The 24,326-nt window shown below is 42.6% G+C and overlaps 1 protein-coding gene across 2 annotated transcripts; it reads right to left on the bottom strand.

Annotated features, from left to right (window-relative positions):
• Positions 1-1,582: 1,582 nt before the first annotated feature.
• On the bottom strand, positions 1,583-4,955 carry LOC147452118 (pentatricopeptide repeat-containing protein At4g13650-like). Of its 2 annotated transcripts, XM_086517914.1 has the most exons (2): positions 4,479-4,614; positions 1,583-4,275 (listed from the first exon to the last, which is right to left on the bottom strand). In XM_086517914.1, the coding sequence occupies exon 2, from the start codon at positions 4,186-4,188 to the stop codon at positions 1,894-1,896; it is 2,295 nt and encodes a 764-aa protein (XP_086374040.1). In that variant the 5' UTR covers positions 4,189-4,275; positions 4,479-4,614; the 3' UTR covers positions 1,583-1,893. The 2 variants fall into 2 exon arrangements, with proteins under 2 accessions (XP_086374040.1, XP_086374039.1); XM_086517913.1 differs by having other exon boundaries at positions 1,583-4,955.
• Between the last annotated feature and the right edge of the window lie 19,371 nt (positions 4,956-24,326).

Here is a 24,326-nt window from a genome sequence, read left to right as displayed (position 1 = left end):
CTGTTTTCTCGCTTTAGTTATCCTTAGGGACATCTTCTTCATTAAAAGTATCACAATTGTCTCCTAAGTCAATAGCATCTAATACACACTCTTCTAGGGTCATATGTTTCTTGCTATACAATATAGCATGAAGTTCTTTGTTTAACAGTCCCTTTAGAAACAATGATACTAGTTTTTCTTCTGCAGGTATCTCTAGCTCTAGGCATCTGTTTGAAGCTATAGATTTGAGCCACCATATTATGTTTGATCCCCTTTTTGGAACATGCAGCTACAAATCCTTGAGCTAATGTATTTAATTTCATAATTAACCTTGGTGGAATGTTTTGAACCATGTTAGTGCTTTCCTTTCTAATGTCATTCTAAATCCTTCGAATTGAGTATGGAAATCAAATATGCATTATGCTCTTAGCACTTGCTTAAAACTTGCTAAGTGGTCAAATGGATCCCCAGATCCACTGTATTTTCTGACCCGTTTTTGAAAATCAGCTGACTGACACGTCTATTTGGTTCAACTCTCGATCTCCTGGTAGTTGGTCCTGTTCCGAATCCTTCAAACCAGTTTGTTGAAAATAGACTCATGTAGCTTTGGACTGGCTTTAGTGTCCCCAGGTTTTCTTCGTGATGAAGTAGTTTTTGGTTTTTTAACATTACTCTCAAAAGATCTCTCGCGGAGCTCATCTCTTGGAATAGTTTCTGGTCCTTGGTCCAATATCCAATCCCTTATAAAGTACCCTTCGTCATGAGTCATCATAACAAAATTATATTTATAACAATTCCTAAATAAGTAGGTTGGTAGATTTATTGAACCCTTGTCTTTGATTTTGAAGATGTAGATGATCTTCATGGGTGTTAGTTGTCCCGATTTGACATGAGAAGTCCATAGAAGATCTTTGACGTTTCTAACCTCCCAACAATAGACTCCGATCTTAAGATATCTGTGGTCAAGAGCTCTTGAGATAAACGCCCTGTTTGGCATTGCTTTGCTTGGTATGTATTCCAAGTATGATTTATTCACTAAAACACAAAAAAGGTTGATAATTTGTGTGTGAGGAATGTTGTGAATTGCATTTAATGCAACATGTCCCAGTAGGGTCTGGCTTGATGATTTGAAGGCTGCTTGTTATCATTGGAATCTGGATGTGCCGATAAGACAAGGATGGAAGCCATTGGTTGAATTCAATGAAGGTCTCTCTCCAATTGCAACCACCCATGCTTGCATCTTGAAGGCATCTGGCATTATGCAAACAAATTCATGATGAGATGGTTCGTAGAAGACTCTTGGAAAAATACATGACACTTACCATCACTTTGCTTGGCATGTGTCAAGTGCTATTTACTCATGAAAGTGCTCACCACGCAGGAAAGTTCAAGAAATCCTCAAGTGTATTCAGTGAATGAATTCTTTACTGAGTTTGACAGAATGTAGTCATTACAAGAAGGTAGTGAGTTTGGAAAGGGTGACACAAGGAGACAGCTCATATAAGGAAGGAAGCAAGGTGTGCATGTGCATGTGTGATATTTCATTGCCAGAGGCTAAGGGTCATGTACTAGTATGGTGTACTCATATCGCCGAAATCTGATCTCTGGAAAGAGACTTGATAGCCCCATCTTAAAAATTGCTCTGCTACCAAACTTTATGCCAACATGAAACTTGGGGGTACAATTGGCGAGCTAGTTTGGAAATGCACCACAGCAACAAAGGCCTTGGCATGGGGAGAGATAACAAGGTACCTTCACAAATCTGTCATTATGGGTGCCTATATAATCATGAAGGACCGTCACCCAACTAACTGCTCACATGGCTTTTCAGTACTTTGATAAGCCTAAGCAAAGCGCACATAATGCAATGTCATATTGTCATAACAAGCAGCAAACTAGGCTGGAGCTAACCACTTACACTTGCAAATACATATCATGCAAATCCTCTTCGTCTGTAAATGATCCGCTCTCCACTATGCCATCTACAAAAAGGCTCATAACCAAAGCTGCATTATCCATCCTGCCAACTGCAGCATAAAGGTTTGATAGCACGAGACAAGGAGCAAGATTGCCTGGCTCTATTTCAGACGCATGCTTTGTAGCACTTGTCCCTCGCTCAACATCATCTCTATACCTGCAAGCCCCAAGTAAAGCCATGAAGGTCACAGATGATGGCAGCACTGGCATGCCTTTCACTACTGCCTCGGCTTCATTCAAACAACCTGCTCTACCAAAGAGGTCAATGAGACACACGTAGATATCTACGGTAGGAAAGAGCATGTAACCTTGTCCCATCAGAACAAAATAAAAGCAAGCCTCATACAAAAAGCCGCAGTGACTGCATGCCCCTAAAATATTGACAAAGGTGATGTGGTTCGGTATCATCCCTGCTACCTGCATTTGGCTGAAGACAGCAAGAGCTTCTAACGCTAGCCCATGCTGGGCATGCAAGGCAATCATCGTGTTCCAAGTCACCACATTCCGATCTTGTATCTTGTAGAAAACCCCGTGTGCATCCTCTAGGCTACCAGACTTTCCATATATGTTTACAATAGCCGACGCTAGCACGACATCAACTACACACCCACTCTCAATAATATAAGCATGCACAATCCTACCCTCTTCCAAGGCAAATTGAGCTATACATGCAGATAAAATGGTCACAAAAGTCACATCATCTGGCGAAACCCTATCATACTGCATGTTTCCGAAAAGATCAAGAGCCTCCTTCGCCTGCCCCGCCTGCTCATGTATGGAAATCATTGCATTCCACGCTATTTCACTACATCTACTTATTCTATCAAAAACCATGCGAGCGTCCTCAACGCTATCGCATCTTCCATACATGCTCACAAGGGCTGTACCAACCATGGTGTCACTCTCAACGCTCCGTTCAAAGATAAAGGCATGAATCTGCTGGCCCGTAACCAAGGCCCTCTTGCTATAACATGCAGACAAGATGCTGACAAATGTGGCCGCATCTGGCTGCAACCCTTCTTTGCACAATCTCGCAAACAGACAAAGGGCCTCCATCATCTGCCCGTGCTGCACATATGCAGTAATGAGGACTGTCCAAGTGATAGAATCTCTCTTGATTGTGGTATCAAAAATTGATTGTGCAACCTCAAGTTTACCATTTTTCCCATACATGTCAATAAGAGCGTTTTGCACTTCCAGCTCTTGTTGATTAATGCATGCATGCAGCTGCACACCACGTTTGAAAGAGAATCGGTTGTTCCCACAAGCATCAAAAATACAGACAAAAGTAACCTTGTTGGGTAATATCCCTTCCTCCTGCATTTGATTGTAAAGCTTGTCGACTAACAAATCCTCAGTCTTTTGGGTGAACGCAACAATTAAAGCATTCCAAGAATAAACATTATGATCAGCAAATGAATCAAAAGTTTCTTTTGCAGACCTTACATCCTGACACTTGCCATAAGTATTGACAAGCGCAGTTCCAATTACAGCGTCCATCACAGGATTGCGCATCAAAACCATAACATGCATGTGCTTACAAACAGACAGTAGTGACGAGCTTGCGCATGTTGCAAGAATAGTGGTAAATAAGACATTATCTGGTAGTATCCCTAGTTGAAGGATATGAAAAAAGTGCTGACAAGCTTCTTTACAAAGCCCATGGTGAGAGTATGCTGAGACTATGGCGGTCCATGAAAACAAACTCCTATCTGTCATTGTTTTGAAGATAGTTTCTGCAGGTTTCAAAGCGCCACATTTACCGTACATAGTAATTAGAGCATTTCCTAGAACCACATTTGCCTCTGCATTGAGACTTTGGACGCGGACATGCACACGCTCACCATTTGATACATTTGTATAGTTGGCACATGCACCACACAAGCTGATAAAGGTCACTTCATTTGGCAATATGCTCTCTTGCAGCATCTCCTCAAACGAACAAAAGGCCTCTTTCCCACAAGCCTGGTGAGATAATGCAGAGATCAAAGCTGTCCATGCAATCACATCCCGCTCTGATAGCCTATGAAAGCAAAGCCATGCACCTGCTATATTCCCATAGCTACCATACATGTTCACAAGAGCAGTTCCTACTACAACATCAACCTCAAGGTGCCCATTCACAATGAGGGCATGCATTCTATGTCCTGCATCAAAATCTGTCAAGCTGGCACAAGCATCAAACACACTAACAAAGGTGACCTTAGAGGGCACAATGCCCTCTTGCATCATCTGCTGGAGAAGAACGAGAACCTTCTCATTTTCACTGTGGCGAGCACAGGCACGGATCAAAAAGTTGAAAGAAAACACACTCCTTTCCTGCATCTCAGAAAAGAGCGCAAAGGCATCACCAAAAGCACCACAAGCACCATACATTCGTACAAGGTATGCCACAACAAACGTATCAAGGTCAAGCGCGCTTGACACAATGAGGTGATGGATGCATTTGCCCTCTTGCAAGGCTTTGTAAGATCCAAGGGCTTTCAACACAGAAACATAAGGAGCAGGGCCAGTATTTGTACCTGATAAATTCAAGAGGCAAAGAACTTCCTTATGAGCTGCCGAGGGGAGGGTATGCAAGAAGCGCTTACGAGACAAGCTCTCTCCACCATTGCAATGAAGAAAGTGTCCTACAGACCTTGTGTTGCAAATTGTCGAAATCCTCACTCTCATACCGTGAAGGAAAGGGACCTCCCTTTCTCCTCAGATTGAATGAACGACGGCTAGCAACCATTTTCACACTGGGCATGAAGCGATGGGTATTGACAAACTCCCCAGGAGGAGTCTAAAAGCTTCAATGGCTACCTGCAAGCTACTAACGTTCTGCTTTCCTGGTGGGAGTCCCTATGGCCTTGTTACGGTCGAGGCCCTATCATAAGATCGACAGCCAAGGAACAGTCGAAACACATTAGGCTTGAGGGCCCTCGTCTATAAGTGACATGGGCTGACAGTAGGGGTTATCGATCGCCAACTAGTACCGCCGGCTGCCTTGGGTGGGCTCTCTCCCCCTCTCTCCCTCTTTATCGCATGCAATTGGGCTTTTTTTTTTTTTTTTTTGGACTTTAGCCTTTAGGTCGTAGATTGCGACAAGTGTAAAGGGGAGCCCTTCCGCCATATTATGTCAGTAGACTGGATCCGCTACTTTTACCTGCCACTTAAATTTGTTCATCTCTCCAATCTCTGTAGGATCACCATGGCTAAAGCTCTTCATGTCTTCTTATTATAGTGCACAAGCATGGACCACCCTCTTATATTGCAATTCTTCCATTAATTCTCCAAACAAGATGTTGTCACAAACTGTCATTGACTAGATCCAGGCAGCTTGGGAGACATATGCTAATCTTCCGCATATGTGTACTTGTAACAAGAACATCCCTGCTTACTAACATGATCACACTTAATAAGGCACAAAACGCCATGATTAACATTAGCTCATGCTCAATGCTCAAGGCTCAATGAAGAATTGCATTGCTAGGACAAGAGAAACTGAGCTATACTTACGGTGCTAGATGACCTTGCCATTTCTCCAAGAAGTGCAAGAAGGAGAGATGTTTTGCCGGCACTACAGAGCCACAAACAACTACTTTTCTCCTCGCTTTATCACCACATCAAGCACATGAAGTGTAGGTTTAAGATCCTCAGGATGTCATCTCAGAGATGCACCATCCACCCTAATTACATAATTTGAGGTTATGGTATCACTACCACGACCGATTGTTGCCAATGTTTCTCCCTCAGGAAGTTCTTCTTCTTGCAAAAATTTCTCCAAGAGAATTCCCCATGTCAAGGGGATTGAAGCCTAAAAAGTGCCGTTAAATATTGCCAAATTGATGGATTTCATGGCTTCAGAAGTTAGAGCCACCATCATGTTAAAACTATATGGAGATCCCGAGCTCTTCTTAGCTCTTCGAGCTTTCCTCAATGGAGAACAGAAAGTCGGGCTACCACAATTTTCACAGATGGATGGAGCTAGGGAGGTGCCAATAGAGGAGGAACACTTAAATCCACAACCCAACCTAGATGAGAACTTTGTTGTTGAAATATATGTTAACAAGTTGGGACAATAATTTGAAAGCGATGAATCCAATGCGACCATACCAATCACTACCAAGGGATAAATGTGAAGGGAATGCTTGATGGTGGCGTTGGGGTTAGCATTGTAACTAAAAATTGATGGGAAACTATCAAAAGACCTCACCTTGGGACTACAAACATAGTGGTAAAGATGGCCAATGGGACTATTGTTAAACCTATTGGGATGCTATAAGATCTCAAGATCAAGGTCTTTGGACACAAAATAAGGCATACGTTCATTGTTATGGATTTTTTCAAGCACACTATGTCATCTGAGATGATCTTAGGACGTCCTTTCATGAGGGAAGCAAAAATGGTGCATGACTGGTCTAAAAACCATGTCTACTTGCAGTTCGAAGACTCTGTCATTCGAGTTGATCTTGTAACTGGTCGCGCACATCCTCTAGGAAATAGATTTATAATTGTTCATAGATCTGACACCACAATTCACTCGGCCCTATTGCAATATTGTTACATGTGTAAAAAGGACACTGATGTTGGGGAAGATTCCCCTTATATTGGATGTTCTACCTGGGATGATTGAGTCTGACAATGTGGATTGGGGCCACCTAGCAGCAACCATAGATACTTGGGAAAATAGAGGGACGACCTGGGTAACACCTAAGGGGGATGAAATGCCACCACTCGTGCCTTTAAATATGATAGGAGCAATGCATATAGCTTATGATGACCTAATAGATGAAGGCTTGACTAACATTGGAACCAATAACATCTCAAAGAATTGTACCCCACACGATTCACAATTAGAATCATCAATTGAAATTGACTCTAGGGATGAAGAATCTGAGTTAAATCTTGGTGCAAATGCGGAGACAAACTATTCAAGGCCTAGTGGTACCCTAGATGACAATTTATCTAGGAGAGGAGAAGACACAAGTAGCGATTCATCTAGTGACTCTTCACTAGAGGAAGGCCATAATCGAAAATTAGACAAGAGAAGTAGGAGATATAAGAGGCGACGATATCGAGCCAATGTACGTGCTAGGATAAATGAAAAGAAATCTATCACAGAATGGCTCAGTTATATGGGGGCATGTGATGCTCATTGAAAGTTGGTAGATAATTGGGGTGAATACCTTCAAAGCGTCATGTGGTGCAGTTCAAAACCATTGACATTGCACAGCTAGAAGCTACAGAGAAACCAAAGTTGGGTCGTATTGTAAGGAGATGAAAAAATCAAGAGCTAGCTCAACAACAAAAGAAAGAGGAAGAGAAGTCACAGTCCACAGAACAACAAGATCCCATAGATTTACATTCTGCACCTGAGCATTTCAAATCCTACACCATGGAAGAGCGTAAGGTTGTGTATACAAAGGCCCAAAGAACACTTATCGATGAAAGTAATGGAGTTTATGATGGTCCAACGATAGTTAAGGAAATAGAGTTAGCAGACCCATGTGAGGAGTCCAAACCTGTTTTTATTGCCCAAGATCTGACAGAGACTGAGGAATATGTACTCAAGGAGCTTCTTAAGGAATTCAAGGATATGTTTTCTTGGACATATCATTATACGAAAGGTGTTCCACCTTCCATGGTACAACACACAATTCCCATGAATAGCATGGTTAAACCAGCCCAGCAACGACCCTACCCAATGAGTCATAAGTATGCAAAGATTGTTCAAGAAGAGATTGAAAAGCTTGTCAAATGTGGATTCATATACCCTATTGAGTACTGAGAATGGGTGTCTCCAATAGTTATTGTGCCAAAAAAAAAAGGGAAACTCAGAGTGTGCGTGGATATGATGAAGGTCAATGCCACCACTAAGAGAGACCATTACCCCTTACCATATTTGAAACATGTGCTTGAAATAGTTGCAGGGAAGGAAGCTTATAGCTTTTTAGATGGGTATTTTGGCTACCATCAAATCACAATTGCACTAGAGGACCAAGCTAAAACTGCTTTTATAACCAAAGTTGGAGTGTTCACATTTTGTGTTATGGATTTTGGCTTAACCAATGCCCCTGCTACCTTCCAAAGATTAATAAACATTGGTTTTAGAGAATATTTGAGTTTTGCGAAGCTTTCTTAGATGGCCTTTTTGTTTATTCCTCTTGGAAAGAACATCTATCATGTTTACGAAAAGTGTAGATTGTATCGCATCTCATTAAACCCTTTCAAATGTCAATTTTGGGTTAAACATGGAATCATTTAGGGCATATAGTATCCAAAAATGGAATTTCCACAAATGAGAGCAAAATTAAATCCATTTCCAATTTGCCACCACCTACAAATTATCAAAGGTTCATGGGCCATGTTGGTTATTACCGGCGGTTTATTTTAAACTTTGTCGAGATAGCTCGCCCATTGTACAAGCTTCTTATTGAGTTCCACTGGACCGCGGAGTGTGACCACGTTTATGAGTCATTGAAAAAGGCCTTGACAAACACTCCCATTCTATGATTGCCCGATTGGAATGTAATTTTCCATGTGCATATTCATGCATCAAACTTTGCTATTGGGTGTGTTCTAGCTCAACTAGGAGAACATAAATTGGACTACCCCATTAGCTTTGCAAGTTGTCAATTAAATGATGTTGAGAGAAACTACACTACTATAGAGCGTGAAGACAGTGAAAAATTTTTGCTACTACCTTCTTGCGAGAAGATTTAGCTATGATTTGCGCAGTGAAAAAACTTTGCTACTACCTTCTTGCCAACAAGTTTGTTTTCTATGTGCATCATCAAGCATTGTTGTATTTAGTAAATAAACCTTGTTCCACGGGAAGAATTACATGACGGTTGTTAATTCTTCTTGAGTTTGATTTTACCGTTCTGGTGAGACCCGGTAAAAGACATGTCACGACGGATCACTTGTCTCACACACCCAATGGAGAGGCCTGTCATAATAACTAATATCTAATTCTCCTGAATGATTTTCTTATGTTAAACTCATCATTTAATATGGGAAAGTGCTAGGGGAGAAAAAGTTAGAATATTGGTTAAGCTGGCAAACCGGCCACAATAGGGATCCAAAGCAGGGAAAATAAGGATCCAAAGGGATGGGCCATCTTCAGAAGAGCAAGGCGCAACAATGGGCTTTAAAGACCCTAAGGTTCAGCCCATTAAGACTTCCAAAATGCTAACGTACCAAAAATCAAAGGTTGTGTCCAATGGCTAAGCTTAGGAAAATTGGATGCTTTGTGTGTGTGTAAAAAAGGTCTTCACAAATCCTACAAAGGAGGGGGCGAGCCTTGCAAGTAGGGGATGAGAGAGAGAAACACACACACACACACACACACACACACACACTCACAAGACTCCTTTACACAAAGGGAAAGAGGGACACATGTCAGCTCCCTAGCCCAGATGCCCACAAGGTGTACTCAAATCCTATTGGATGGCCATGGAGGTGGACCAATGAGACTTAGGCTAGAGTAAATCTAGTTTAATTAATTTAAAAATAAAAGAATCAATAAGAAGCTCTCTAGAAGACTATTGGACAGTCTCCCAAGGGGTCCAATGAGAATTCAGCAGCCCAATGGCTTGCCTGATTCCTATTGGCCAGGAGACAAAGGGGTCCAATGAGAGTTTAGTTGCATTAATTAATTACCTAAATCTCTCACAAAAGGGGAAGGGGGGACATGTGTCAGAAGGCTATCACTTATGCTCCTGAAATCCTATTTGCTAAGCCTGGAGAGGTCCTGGAGAGGTCCAATGGGTTAGTAGCATGAGCAAATAGCAAGAGGGGTCGACCAAGAGAGAGAGGGGGGCTGATTTTCGCAAGTCATTATCCACACACACCACACTAGCTCATGTGTGAATCAAGAAGACTCTCTCTCTCTCTCTCTCTCTCCTTCTCAAGATTTAATGGAAAGCTTATCACCTACTCCAAGCTTGTGAGAAGGGAGGCCTACACCAACAACTCTTGGCTTTGTGATGCAAATCCAACTAAGAGCCAATCTTCAATGCATGCTCATCTCCTCTACCAAGCTAATTACTAAGCTACGCTATGCTAATATGAGTGATTATGTGAGGAGATGTACATCTTTCTCATAAGACTACTCCTTCTTCCTCTCAATCTACTCTCATACCCCGCTAGCTCTCACCATCTTCAAAGGTGTGTGAGGTCTTGGGTCTGAGACCATGAGGGAATTGATGTTGTGTTTAATAAGTGTTTTGATTAGTGCATGAAGCTCCCATCTTCATTGCACTAGCTAGTATGGAAGGAACACAAAGAGTTGTATTATAAAACGTCTCTCTTGATGGGAGAAACCTATAATACAAAGCATTTTGGAGGGGGGATCGGCTCCATGAAAATCCCGTCCTCAACTGTTTTCAATAGCTTAATTTCTCTCTCTTTTGAAGTATTGTTCGTGCTATCTAACTAGGTGTTATGCTTTTTGTTTCTCTCTGTTGGAATTAGGGTTGCAGAGAAACGCACACAGCTTGGAGAAGAAAAATGAAGCTCAAGGCACACAATAGCGAGTGTGTTACTAAGTGTGCAATGGAAAGATAGATAACCCTAGAGTGATGGGCGTATATACAATGCTCGGGGAAAAAAACCTCCTAAAGAGGGAAAAAATGCCCCGGCGGTCCTAGTGTGTTCACACACATCACTACCACATGTATATGGTAGGAAATCCCCCCTGGAGTGATGCGGTGAACAAGAGCTGGCACATGAGTAAAGGGAAGTGCCATGCCCTGAGGACATGATCATTCCACAAAGGGGAGTAAGCCCAAAGCTTTTCGGAAAGCTTCAAGCTTCTCACGAGACAATGCCTTTGTGAAAAGATCTGCAAGGTTGTCCTTTGTTGGCACATAAGCCAAGCTGATCTCTCCTGCTGAGAGCCTCTCCCTGACATAGTGGTAATTCACCTCAATGTGCTTTGTGCCGAGCATGAAAAACTGGGTTCCTCGCAACTACCAATGCGCTCTGACTGTCAGTGTAGATAGTGTTGGCAGTGTGCTGTCCAACACCCGAATCAGCCATAAGGCGTCTGAGCCATACACACTCAACCATAGCTGTGAAGACTGCCCTGTACTCAACCTCACAACTCCAAGTGGCCACAGTATGTTGCTTCTTGATCAACCATGATATACATGGACTGCCAAGCATGAAACAAAAACCACTTGTGGACACTCGCGTGTCAAAACAACCAGCCTAATCCGAGTCCGAAAAAGCATGTAAGTCTGGCGGCAATGATCCCCCCTTGGGATAAAACAAGCCAAGATGTAAAGTGCCACTAAGGTTGCGGAAAATCCTCTTGACAGCCTGCCAATGCTTAGACCCTGGGCCATGCATAAATCTGTAGACCTGTGAGACAACAAACTGAATATCTGGCCTTGTGTTGCATACATAAATGAGGCAGCCAATAGCAGTTTGGTAAAGAGTGAGATCAGCAGGATCGCCAGCATCATGTAGACTCAACTTCAAACCTGTTTCCATGGAAGTGAAAATAGGTTTGCAATCCTCAAGTCCAAACTTACATAGCAATGTCTCTATGTAACTTTTCTTAAACAAGGCAATACCACCATCACACTGCTTAAACTGTACACCCAAGTAATGATGCAACAACCCCAAATCTTTCATCTTGAAAGTAGCCTTCAAATCAGCCTTAAATTTAGCAATATGTCTCTCATTTGGTCTAGTGATCAACAAATCATCAACATAAAGAACCACAATGAGAAGTACATCACCCTCACGCTTTACATACAATGTGCTTTCTGTTGGACTGTTACGAAAGCCTTGTTTAACCAAATGAGTGTCAGCTTTCTCATACCAAGCACGAGGAGATTGCTTCAACCCATACAAAGCCTTCTTACATCTACACACTTTGTTCTCTTGTCCTTTTATGACAAAACCGCGAGGCTGCGTTACATAAACTTCCTCAAATATGTCACCATTCAAGAAAGCAGTAACAATGTCTGATTGATGTACATCCCAACCAAAATGAGTTTCCAATGCACATAGAAAATGCACAGTAGCCATACGACAAGTGGGAGCAAAAGTTGAGCCTTATGGCGATCAATCTCACCATCCGGCTTGCGTTTCAACTTGTAAACCCAGATCGTACCAATGGCCTTTTTTCTAGGAGGAAAATTACGTAAAGTCCATGTGTCATTTTCTATAAGTGCATTATATTCTGATTGCATGGCAACCATCCAATTTTTTGAATTCTGTGCTTCATCAAAAGACAGAGGCTCCTCAACATCATGTAAGCTAGACACAGCCAAAGCGTAACAATTTGATGCATAAGATGCATGGCGAGAGCCTGAACGAGTACGACTAGACAAAGGTGCATCCAATTTACTGTCACGCAAAGTGTGCACCGACCATTTTGGCATACCTCTAGCTTGCTCATTTTCAGCCCTTTCCTCATCAAATACATCATGTACATCTGCATCAGTAATAGGCTGATCTGTAACATTTTCAGAAACCCCCATAGGCTGTACATTTGCCTCATTGGAACTTACATTCATATTTCCACCACGAAAAGAGGCAACAAAGTGTTATAAATGTCCTGTGAGCTTACATTACTGTCTCTAGTACATGACAACAACGGGCTGAACAGAATCTTCCACAAACACTACATCCCATGAAACCAGAATACGCTTTGTTTGCGGATGATACAACATGAAACCATAATACATTTGATAGTCTTATCATCCAATTTTTTGCGTTGAGTTTGTGGCACCAAAGCATATGCCAAACAGCCAAAAACACGCATGTGCTCAATAGAAGGCTTTCTATCATGCCATGCTTCATATGGAGTAATAGACTGCAAAGATTTCGTAGGACACCTGTTAAGTACATAAGTAGCACACATGATGGCCTCAAGCCAAAAAGAATGCGGCAAAGCTTGTCTTTTGACCATACGTCGTGCCATTTTCATAAGTGACTTGTTTTTCCTCTCAGCAACACCATTTTGTTGAGGTGTATAAGGCATTGTACATTGGTGTTTTATCCCACGACTAGCCAGAAATGCATTAAGCCATAGCCAGAAATTGTTTGAAGCACATAAATACTTCGGACTTCGCTTTAAGCGGAAATACCCATGCATGCCTGGAATAATCATCAAAAAAAGTCACGAAGTAAAGGTAATTGACCAAGGACAGAGTTTGCATGGGCCCACAAACATCACTATGCACAAGCTGCAACCTGCATGTGCCCCGAACTGAACCATCCTTTGGAAACTTAAAACGCTGCATCTTACCCAAAATACATCCTTCACAAACATGTTTGACAGGTGCTTCAAGAGGCGGCAAAGAAGCAACCATATCAGATTTCCGCAAACGCAGCAAACTGGCAAAATTCAGATGACCAAAACGTGCATGTCAAAGTTTTGCATCTGAAATAGCCCTTGAATCTGCAACAACATTTGCAAAATTTTGTCCACACTTGTCATACAAAGTGAGCTTATACAGCCCACGGCACAAAAGGCCAGATGCAACAATTTCATCACCAAAACTGAGATCATGAACTGTACATCTGTCATCCACAAATTTGACTACAAGTCCAAGTCTAGCAAGTGCGGATACAGACAAGATATTCTTCTTGATCCCAGATACATAAAGTGCATCAACAAGTATGAAGGAACTGCCATTTGCAGTAGTAAGCACAATCTTTCCAACTCCCTGAACCGGATAAGAGGCATTGTTGGCACAAGTGATAGAATTCCCATGAGGGACAGACTCGAGAGAGGTAAACAATTCACGATGTGAGGTGATGTGCTTTGTCGCACCACTGTCGAAATACCACACATGTGAATCTGCAGCAACTGACAAGCATGCATCATGGACAACAGGATTGTAAGTGCACTCTGCACTAAAAGCCCATTCTGCATCGACATCAGCATCACAGTCTCCTTTCACAGAAGACTCAACAATGGCTGCATTTGTAGTGGAACTAGCATTTGTAGTGGAACCACCGTCTTTCTTCTTAGCCTCTTTGGCCTTCAACTTAGGACACTGCTTGATCAAGTGATTATTAGCTTTACAATAATGGCAACGCATCTTCTTTTTGCTCTTTTCACCAGAATTGCCAGACGAAGTGCTGCCAGCAGAAGCATTAGGAACAGAAGTTTTGCCACTCCCAGCAGAACCATAAGAAGTGGCTGCATTGCTATTACCACCCTTTCTTTGAGAAGCAATAAAAGCATGTTCAACTGCACGCTGTCTAGTCCTGTTTTTTCTGGATAGTAACTCTTGCAATAGCAATGCGCATATTGCATCAAACTTGACAACTTTTAGATTTCCTTGGGTCATAAGTCTGGTAAGAATCTGGTAAGGCATCAAGAACAGTCTGCACAAGGGAACTGTCTGAAATAACTTCACCTGCAAAAATAAGTTGCTCATTGATATCCTTGACACTAGCAAGGAAAGTGTCCATATCATCTTCCTCATGCATCATCTTTGACTCCAGCTCTTTACGCAACAAAGCAATTTTAGCCTCATTGCGACTTGCATAAAGACCAGCCAATATATCCCAAGCTTGTTTTGCAGATTTTGCTGAACGGATGTGAGGAACAATGGTGCGCTTCACAGACAACGCAATTAATGCATGAGCCTGCGCATCCTTTATATCCCAACGAGCTTGTTCTGCCGTAGGTAAAACAACTCTAATAGCAGTAATCCTTGCAGCAAGACCTGCAACATCCTCAACATCGCCTACATCCTCAGAACCAGGATGTACATCAATGCCCTGCACAATGTTCCAGACGCCCTTTGACAGAAGAACATGTTGCATCATATAGGCCCACAAAGGGTAGTTGTCCCCATCCAACCTGTCCTCAACAGCAAACATCTTGAAGACATCTGTGTTGTTGTCAGCCATGGTAAATGCTGCACCTGATGTGAAAACTGCCCAAAAATAGGAGAATCGGAGAGGGAATAGCACGTGCTATATAGCACAAACTGTAGAAGACTGTAAGACACCTGTTATGCAGAAATTCACACTGACATAAATTCTGCACAAAATGACAAAATTGCATGTGCAGACCTGCCTGTAGTGGAAACGGAGATCGAGATGAGCCAAACCTCACTGTAATCGGAGAAAGTGAGCATGTGTGTGCTGGAGCAGCTAGTGACTAAGCCTGGGAGGACGTAACCTGCTCTTGGAATTAGGGTTTGCAGAGAAACACACACATATTGGAGAAGACGAGTGAAGCTCAAGGCACACAATAGAGAGTGTGTTACTTAGTGTGCAATGGAAAGATAGATAGCCATAGAGTGATGGGCGTATATACAATGCTCGGGGGAAAAAACCTCCTAAAGAGGGAAAAAATGTCCCAGCGGTCCTAGTGTGTTCACACACATCACTACCACATGTATATGGTAACACTCTCTCCACCCAAGCACTCTTGTTATTCTCATTAGGAATTTATTCTAATGAAATGCTCACTATGTTCATGGTATTTTCCGCTACACACAAGTTACTAGGCCATTAAATGTTACATTGGTATCAGAGCACAAGGTTTCTCTTTTCTTGCTCAAGAACGGAGATCCTCAAGCTATCTATAAATGGTTGGTATTATTAATTGAAATTGATTAAGTAGATGTGCGCGTATGTCGCACATGTCAATGCAAGGAACTTGCCGATACACCGCGTGCGAGCCACAAATGGCTCCAAGCACACAACGAGCCTAAACTAGTAAGCTCAAAGATGACGATGGTGTGTCACTCACCGCTCTACTCTTGCTTCGTGGAGGATTCCTCGCCGCGAAGAAAAGGGAGACGCCTCTACACCGCGCTCAACCGCTTCACCGCCGTCGTGCCTTCGTAATGCTCGATCGCCCACACACTCCCTCTCTCTTCCTCTCTCACGCTCTCTTTCTCACACACACACAAAGAGATGAAGAAGAAGAAGAAGGAGATGGAGCAAGAGCACTCTTCAATTGCACAAATGAGAGAATAAGTGAATTTTAGGTTTAGTTGACTTTTATATGAGCTCACCCCATTCACACTTGGGCGCCCATGCTTAGCCAAACTAATCCCTTGAATGTTCCAGTTAGAGTGCGCCTCTCATTGGCGATCACTCTTACCCTTTTCCTATTGGACCGACAAGTCCGGTACCTGCTCTACCAAGTAAATAATACAACGTCCATCGTAGGTGATATGGTGTCCGTGAGCCGTGAAGGTTAACATGCCCCCCTTCCTGATGTAGATTCCATCCTCGGAAGCTATTGAGTTGAAACTCGTTTGTTGAAGTGGAAGAGCATTTGAGATGAATGTCCCAGTCACTGCAAAATCAAATAACATTGGCACAGTAATTGCATTCTCATATAGAATTAAAAAGCATATGCAGTTGTAGGCAAACAATGTGATTGTAACAGAATTTTAAACCATTTGTCAGCAATAAACATTAAATTGCAATATAATCAAACGCATAAACAGCTGTAAAGGTAAAAAATTTAACAAGTCTGGGGTAGCTAATTTAGTGGTCGAAAGGCACTAAAGATCGACTATTAATACCATGGGCAAGCTTCTTAATTTTCTCTGGTCAATTAAGTTGTTTAATCGTGAGAGCCAAGTATTTCATATTCGAGGGCTGACTAGAGGCTATACCTAGAAGACCTTGTAGTTAAACTACAATAGAAGGAATTTCTCATGAAATCATTGTCTAACTGATTACCTTTTCGTTGACCCCCCAAAAGTCTTTTCACAGTGATTCAATTTTGATGTGTGTGCATATTTTGTATGCCTTGGGTTTTTTGCTTTTCAAGGAAAAGCGCCCACACTGGGAACCTCTAGGGCTCTAATACCATAGGCAATACATGTGAGTGAAGTACCAAATCAAGCGATGATTTCTCTTCCAGCTTAAGATTTTACATTGTGGCACTTTGATTTTTTGTTTGTTCGTTTTCAACATTTTAATTTTGTAACTTTGGGGGGTCATATATCACTATTACACCTCCCCAGGCTCATCACACTAGTAAACTCCCTTTATAATACTTAAGTTAAAGGTCAATAGGGACTAAGCCCACTAGAAAGCCCTAGTACATTTCACACAATGTTGCCTAAATCGGATTAAGAACCTAAGTAACCATTGATAATTAGGAAGGAATTCCCCATGGTATTAAGAGAAGATCTCTAACACCTAACTTGGTCAAACTAGCTTAGTCAGACTGCTTGATTTTTAAACCTAGACAAGTGATTATGACAAAAAATTACATTGAATTTAATGTTTGGTGCTAAACACATGCGATGAATATTATGCTACCAATCACAATTAAAGCAGACAAACATGGATGCGAAAAAGATAAGGGGCAATGCTAATGGACAAGAAACACCTATTTGTGTTGATGGTCGCACTTGATCTGAAGTGTGAACAAGAGAAAGATTCCATGAAGGTCCAAATCCTAACCACATCAACATGTGCCTGTACACACTATGAAACACAAGAATACCTCTAGGAGGCACATCAGTGGGAAGAAAGAACTTTGCTAATCACCAAGCTCTAAAACAGAAACACTCCTATCGCACTAATCCTACCTACCCTCCATCACTCGAGTGATGAGGATCAAAGGTGTTTTATGGCATAGGTTTCTGTTTCAGTGTACCGGATGCGAATGTGTAGGTCTAGGTCAATGTTTTGACTTTTATTGTGCATACTCGTTTGCTAATTGCTCTTGCTCTTTATTATTTTTGTCTTGTTTTTGTGAGTATAAGTCTTTATATATACATTCCCTAAGATTGGAGATTAAGAGGTCAGGGAGGAAGGTTGAGGGGGAAGCAAGTGAATGATGGATGTCAGCAAACACTCCCCCCTTCCTTGGGTAGATCGTACCTTTTGGAATGCTGTCATCACCTTTTGAAACCAATTGTTCCAAGTTGTTACGGGTGAAGGCTTTAACCAATAGTTTTCGATTACCTTAGGTGCCTCGTCGAGTTGCAAGGGTGGTAAGGTACTCTCCCAGGATCGAACTTGAAGTGGTTCATCAGGTGATTCTTGAACACTGGGAGGTGTGGAATCCTTTGTAGCTTTATGGAGGTCCACTACTATAGGTGGAGGTTTTGGAGAAGCTTTTACCTCTATGGATGCATTACATGAGGATCTAGAAGCTTCATGGGACTCCCTCCTTCCTGAGCTAGGTGGAACAAATTGTTCTTTCTTCGGTACCCAAACTAGCTCTAGAGCAGGTGTGTAACATTCCGTGATTTTTTCCTTTTCGCGATCTTCAATTCGTTTTGGAGCCACATGATTGAGCTCACATGGGCCCGATGACAAGTAAGAGCACAATTTACGTTTTGGCACCCAGATTTGATCATTTCCTTCATAGTAGCCTTGGGCTTCCAATAGTTTTTTAGGAATCCAACGCAACGTTTCTTTACATTTCTTGGGGCGTTTCTTACGAGGCTTCTGTTTTTCAGCATCAGCCATGGTCGCTAAAGAAGCTTTAGGGACCCACTTGTATGTTCTTTTTGTTATATGAGGATGAGTCTTGTCAGAAGCTATATGCATTGCTTGTAGCATATTTAAAGGTACGAGTGGTGGTATTTCATCCCCCTCAGGTGTTACCCAGGTCGTCCCCCTATTTCCCCAAGTGTCTATGGTTACTGCTAGGTGGACCCAATCCACATTGTCCGACTCAATCATCCCAGGTAGTACATCCATATAAGGAGAATCTTTCCCAACATCAGTGTCCGCTTTACACGTGTAACAATATTGCAATGGGGCCGAGTGAACTGTGGTGTCAGATCTATGATCAATTATAAACCTGTTTCCTAGAGGATGTGCTCGACCTGTTACAAGATCCACTCGAATGACAGAATCTTGGAACTGCAGGTAGACATGGTTTTTAGACTAGTCATGCACCATTTTGCCTCCCTCATGAAAGGATGTCCTAAGATCATCTCCGATGCCATAGTGTGTTTGGAGAAATCCATAACAATGAAGGTAATCCTTATTTTATGTCCAAAGACCTTGATCTTGAGATCTTCTAGCATCCCAATAGGTTTAACAATAGACCCATTGGCCATCTTCACTACTATGGTTGTCGTCGCAAGGTGAGGTCTTTCCATAGTTTCCCAGCAATTTTTAGTCACAATGCTAACCCCAGCGCCACCATCAAGGATTCCCTTCACAGTTAATCCCTTAGTAGTGATTGGCATAGTCGCATTGGATTCATCACCCTCAAAGTATTGTCCCAACTTGTTAACATGTATTTCTATAACAAGGTTCTCATCTAGGTTGGGTTGTGGATCTATGTATTCCTCCTCTATTGGCATCTCCCCAGCTCCATCCATCTGTGAAAATTGTGGTAGCCCAAACTTCAGTTCTCCATTGAGGAAGGCTCGAAGAGCTGAGACTAGCTCAGGGTCTTTATATAGTTTGGACATGATGGTGGTTCTAACTTCTGAAGACATGAAATCCATCAATTTGGCAATGTTTAACGGCACCTTTTGGCCTTGATTCCCTTGACGTGGGGAAGATGGGATCTCCATTTCTTTGATAGGATCAGGTAGTCCCCCTGTAAACATTCTTTCCATCAAGAAGTGAGTACGCCCACTTTCCCACGACTTTAAGTCACTTTCTTCTTGGATGACACTAGGTATGTCCAAGGGTCTATGGACTTGGTGAGGTTGTTGTTGCGTAGGGAACACGGTGTCTGTAATCTGGATCTTCCTAGGTGCTAGTTCTAGATCCCTTTGGGTATCTTCTACCAAACTCCTTAATTGCTTGACTCGCTCAATCTCCTCTGTAGGGTTTGGGTAAGTCCTATCTTCTTTTTGGATCTTGGACATTGTGGCTCATGAAGATCTTCCTTGTTGGTTTCTATGTTAGTGGTCGTTTTGGTCTCCATGGTTTCACCTGAATCAGAATCTTCTTCAGCGTTGTTCATATATACGGGGCAGTCCCTATGTTGGTCTTTGAACTGGGATCCGACTTCGCTGCTTTTTGCGATCTCTTTCTTCGTGTTTTCTTCTTTTTCTGAGATTGGGCAATTGATGCCGTGTCTCTTTCCTCAAGAATATAATTTTGTTTTTGGAGCATCGATCATGTGAGTACGTTTACTGGTACCACGGGTGTACTTGGTGATGGCTCCTCGGTAACTTAAATCAAGTTTAATGGCGCGATCTTTGGTGCATTTGGATTATTTGGACATTGGGCAATCAAATGATCTATGCCACATCGATTACACATGAGTATCGGCATTGTAGACGTGCTCGCTTGATTGGTTTTCATTAGTGTGGCGTTCTTTTGTAGCCTAATAGGACATTCGGCTACACGATGTGGACCTCCACACCCATAGCATTGAAGAGGTGGTCTCTTAGCAGTGTAATTGATATTTTGGCTTCTTTGCCGCAAGAGCAGCTACTTGATATATAGGTTTGACTTGTCCCCAATAGTCCTCCATGTAGTATTGTGGACTTTCTTCAAGCACAACCATCCCATAGGCGATATTAGGATCTATATCTTCCTCACAGCCTTCCAAACAAGAAATAGATGACTCACAACCCACTTGATTCACAGAATGTGGTGGTTGCGGTCCTAGCACTGGAGGTGGTAAGGGTGTTGTTTGAACAACATTTTGGGCCCTAGGGACCATGTGTTGTGCTGTTTGTTCAAGAGGTGGGGCCGGCATCAATGCAGGCACTCGAGGTGTGTCTGTCCATGCTAAGGTTGGTCTATTGGCCATCGCACGTTTAAATACTATGCAATCCTTAGCTTGATGACCATACCTTCCACATGCATTGTAGTTCCCATTGAATTTTACTCTAAAAGTAGGGCATTCAATGGTACTATGCGGTCCATAGCATACTGAGCACCATTGCTGCTCCCTTCTTGGATACATATGATTGTTTTGAGGAGCACGATTATCTCTAAGACTCTCTTGAATAGCCTTGGTGAGATCTGCTAAAGTCATTTCAGATATCTTTGGCTCCTTAGCAATAGGCTTTAGGGTCATTGGCTGATGCCTTGATGCTTGCGAGCTAATAGATTTAGTCTCAACAGACACTCTTTCTCCTTGAATCATTAAATTATCCTCCAATTGGATCGCATTGGTGGTGACTGCTTCCCAAGTGGTGATACCTCTAATGACTAGGCCATTGTAGATATCCTCATGTCGTAATCCTCTAATGAATCTATCAAGCAATTGGTTATTGTTGAAGCGCTCATTTGGATTACAACGAGAATTCAAATGCTTCAAGCGACTTATAAAGTCTCTCACCGACTCTCCTTCCTCTCGTTGGGCTTTCTGGAGCTGAGAGGCTACACCCCAAAGCACTCCCTCTCGTATGTATTCTTTTAAGAACAGTCTCCTAAGAGTAGGGTAAATCGTTTTTTCTTCCACCCTTAGGGTTCTATACCAATCCCCAACCTTTCCACTTAAGGTTAGGCTTAAAGCATTGCTCTTATGTAGGTCATTGTGTTCTCCTAGAGAATCGCATATTTGTTCAAACACTTCGATATGCTTTCTCACATCTCCGTCTCCACTAAATTTTTGTGTGAGCTTGGCTATTTGTACTGCCTTACTTCTAGGTTCTCTATCAGGCGTGTTACGCATATTCTCAGCAATAGATCGACCAATAGCTTGAGCAAATGTTGCCAAGTCACCTAAATGAGCAGGCACCGTGGGTGAAGGCGCTCCAGAGACTACATGTGGATTAGGTATTGGCATTGGGCTTGGCGCATAGGAAGCCCTTGGGTTCCACATTGGGTACGAAGTTGTGCCATGTGGTGGTCCATAGTTCATATAGGTGGCCCTAGGCATAACAGATGTCGAATGTGACATGCTAATGCTAGCCGGTATAGTCCCATGGAAATAAGAACTTGTGTATTGTGGTTGTGGAGCATAGGTAGTTTAAACAATGGGAGGGGTAGGGACTACATGAGTGTGATGACCCATAGGTGCATACGATTGGTACACACTTGTAGGTACTGTTGTTTTGCAGGCATTGAGCTACCATGTAGTGGTGCTTTACTAGCAAATGAGGTCCATGGCGTGTTTCTCGGCATGCCCATCATTGGGGTAGGCATGGTAGCCGTGGTGTCATCAAGGGAAAGATGAGCTAGACTTGGAAAGGTGAAGCTATCACTTGTGGGCCTAGATTGCAATGAGACCCCTAGAGAAACAACATATGGAGGATCCATCGGACTTACCGAGGGAGTCTCCATTTGCGATAAGGTCGGTTGTTTAGCCTTCCCTGTATCCAAGAATCTCATGAGACCCATTGAAGGCATGTTGATCCCCTTGTTCTGTGTCTCTAACTCAATGACCCTATGGATGACCTCACAAACTCTTTTTTGTTGATCCTCCACACTAGTAGCACCCATTGTGGATTGTAGGACATCTAACCAACCCATATGATAGGTGTGATGTAATTCGTACTCCCAGTTATCATTTAAGAACACTCCATCTAGGATTGAGGTGCTAGGGGTGTCCTTTGAGCTATATGCAATGTTGCTTTCTAGGGGTTGGCTCTTAGCGGTTGCTAAATCATGAGCACTTGATTGCTCTCTTAGCAAGGATATTGACATAGGAGCTTTTGCTTTTAACTCTCTTCATTGCTCCGCCTTGTGTAAGCTCTCGACTTCATTTTCCCTTGCTGCAAGGATATATCGCTCAACCTCTTGCACTTCGGCAAGGCTTCTACCATCGGGTAATATGACCTCGGAGGGAAATAACTCTGAAGAGTCAGGACGTGCAGTGAATGAAGTATTCACGTGCACATTCTCTAACGGTATAGGGTCTACATTTGTCACGAATGGAGAATTTACTTCCCCACCCCCCTCATTTACATCATTAGCTACATGTTCTGAGCAAGTGGCTCTACTAAAGGTTTCCTTCAGGTGGCTAAGCACGTTTGGCCTGGACCGAGGACCCATGGCATGCATGTCTTGGCTCGAGCTATCGGGATTAGGCATTGGGAAACCCTCCATGACGTCGTAGTCAGAGGAAGAGTCACTAGCCCCTATGTTCGGGTCTTGGTTTGTACTACCTTGGGTCCCCGCCGAGGGTCCAGAACCTAAAGTAGGTGGGTATTGAGAACTCGCGTAAGTCGAATTTCTCTCTAGTTGCTCCGTCTCTAGCACATGACCAGAGCGTAGATGCATGTGCCTTTGGCACCCTACAAACGTCGGTGAATAACCTCGAAGGTTAACCGCTTACCTTTTTTAAGCGTCCGTTTTCACTCGTGTTTTTTACGTTTTTAATGTTTGATTTTTTTGATTAAAGTGTGTGATAGCTCAAAATGAGCGTATCACTTAGAGGGTCGCTGTGTGCTTTACAACACAATTTTCACCATCTGAAGTTCCGTTGGTCCTCAAAAAATCGATTTTTAGCTACGTGTGAAGCTAATATTCGTTTTTTAAAAAGGCGACTGAGGCCTAGGCCTGAGCGTGAGCTTGGGCTTGGGTCTGGGAGATATTCCCGATCCCGGTCGTACCTTTGAAAATTTTAAAATTTTTATAATTATTTTAATTTTTTTTAATTTTTTTAATTTTTTAAATATTTTTCAAAAAAGGATAAGGTCACCGCGGTCTGCGCGAGAGCACACACACACTTTATCTACCTACTTCTAACTAATATACCTACTGTTACACACTAACACACTCTATTAACTCTCACAAATCTACTTCCTACTTACTGTACACAGAAAACTAACAGCCTTAGTACACAGAGAATAAACACAGTACCTTTGAAAACTCCATTAACAAAGAAAACTAACAACCTTAATACACAGAGAATAAACACAGTACCTTTGAAAACTCCATTAACAAAAAAAACACACAGTATAACACCAAATCCCTCTTCTCAACACACACACACACTCCTTCCTTACCTTTCCTACAATAGAAATTGCACCACAAAAGAAGCACAAAGTGCCATTCAAGCTTAGTGTATGGCATTCCCCGGCAACGGTGCCAAAAATGTGCGTGTATGTCGCACGTGTCAATGCAAGGAACTTGCCGATACACCGCATGCGAGCCACAAATGGCTCCAAGTACACAACGAGCCTAAACTAGTAAGCTCAAAGATGACGATGGTGTGTCACTCATCGCTCTACGCTTGCTTCGTGGAGGATTCCTCGCCGCGAAGAAAAGGGAGTCGCCGCTACGCCGTGCTCAACCGCTTCACCGCTGTCGTGCCTTCGTAATGCTCGATCGTCCACACACTCCCTCTCTCTCCCTCTCTCACTCTCTCTTTCTCACACACACACAAAGAGATGAAGAAGAAGAAGAAGGAGATGGAGCAAGAGCACTCTTCAATTGCACAAATGAGAGAATAAGTGAATTTTAGATTTAGTTGACTTTTATATGAGCTCACCCCATTCTCACTTGGGCGCCCATGCTTAGCCAAACTAATCCCTTGAATGTTCCAGTTAGAG

Source organism: Adiantum capillus-veneris, chromosome 8 (genome assembly GCF_014529385.1).
Source record: "Adiantum capillus-veneris isolate H3 chromosome 8, ASM1452938v2, whole genome shotgun sequence".
Taxonomy (NCBI): Eukaryota; Viridiplantae; Streptophyta; class Polypodiopsida; order Polypodiales; family Pteridaceae; genus Adiantum; species Adiantum capillus-veneris.
The sequence above is the reverse complement of the archived record's forward strand: the minus strand, read 5'-3'. Positions and strand labels throughout refer to the sequence as shown.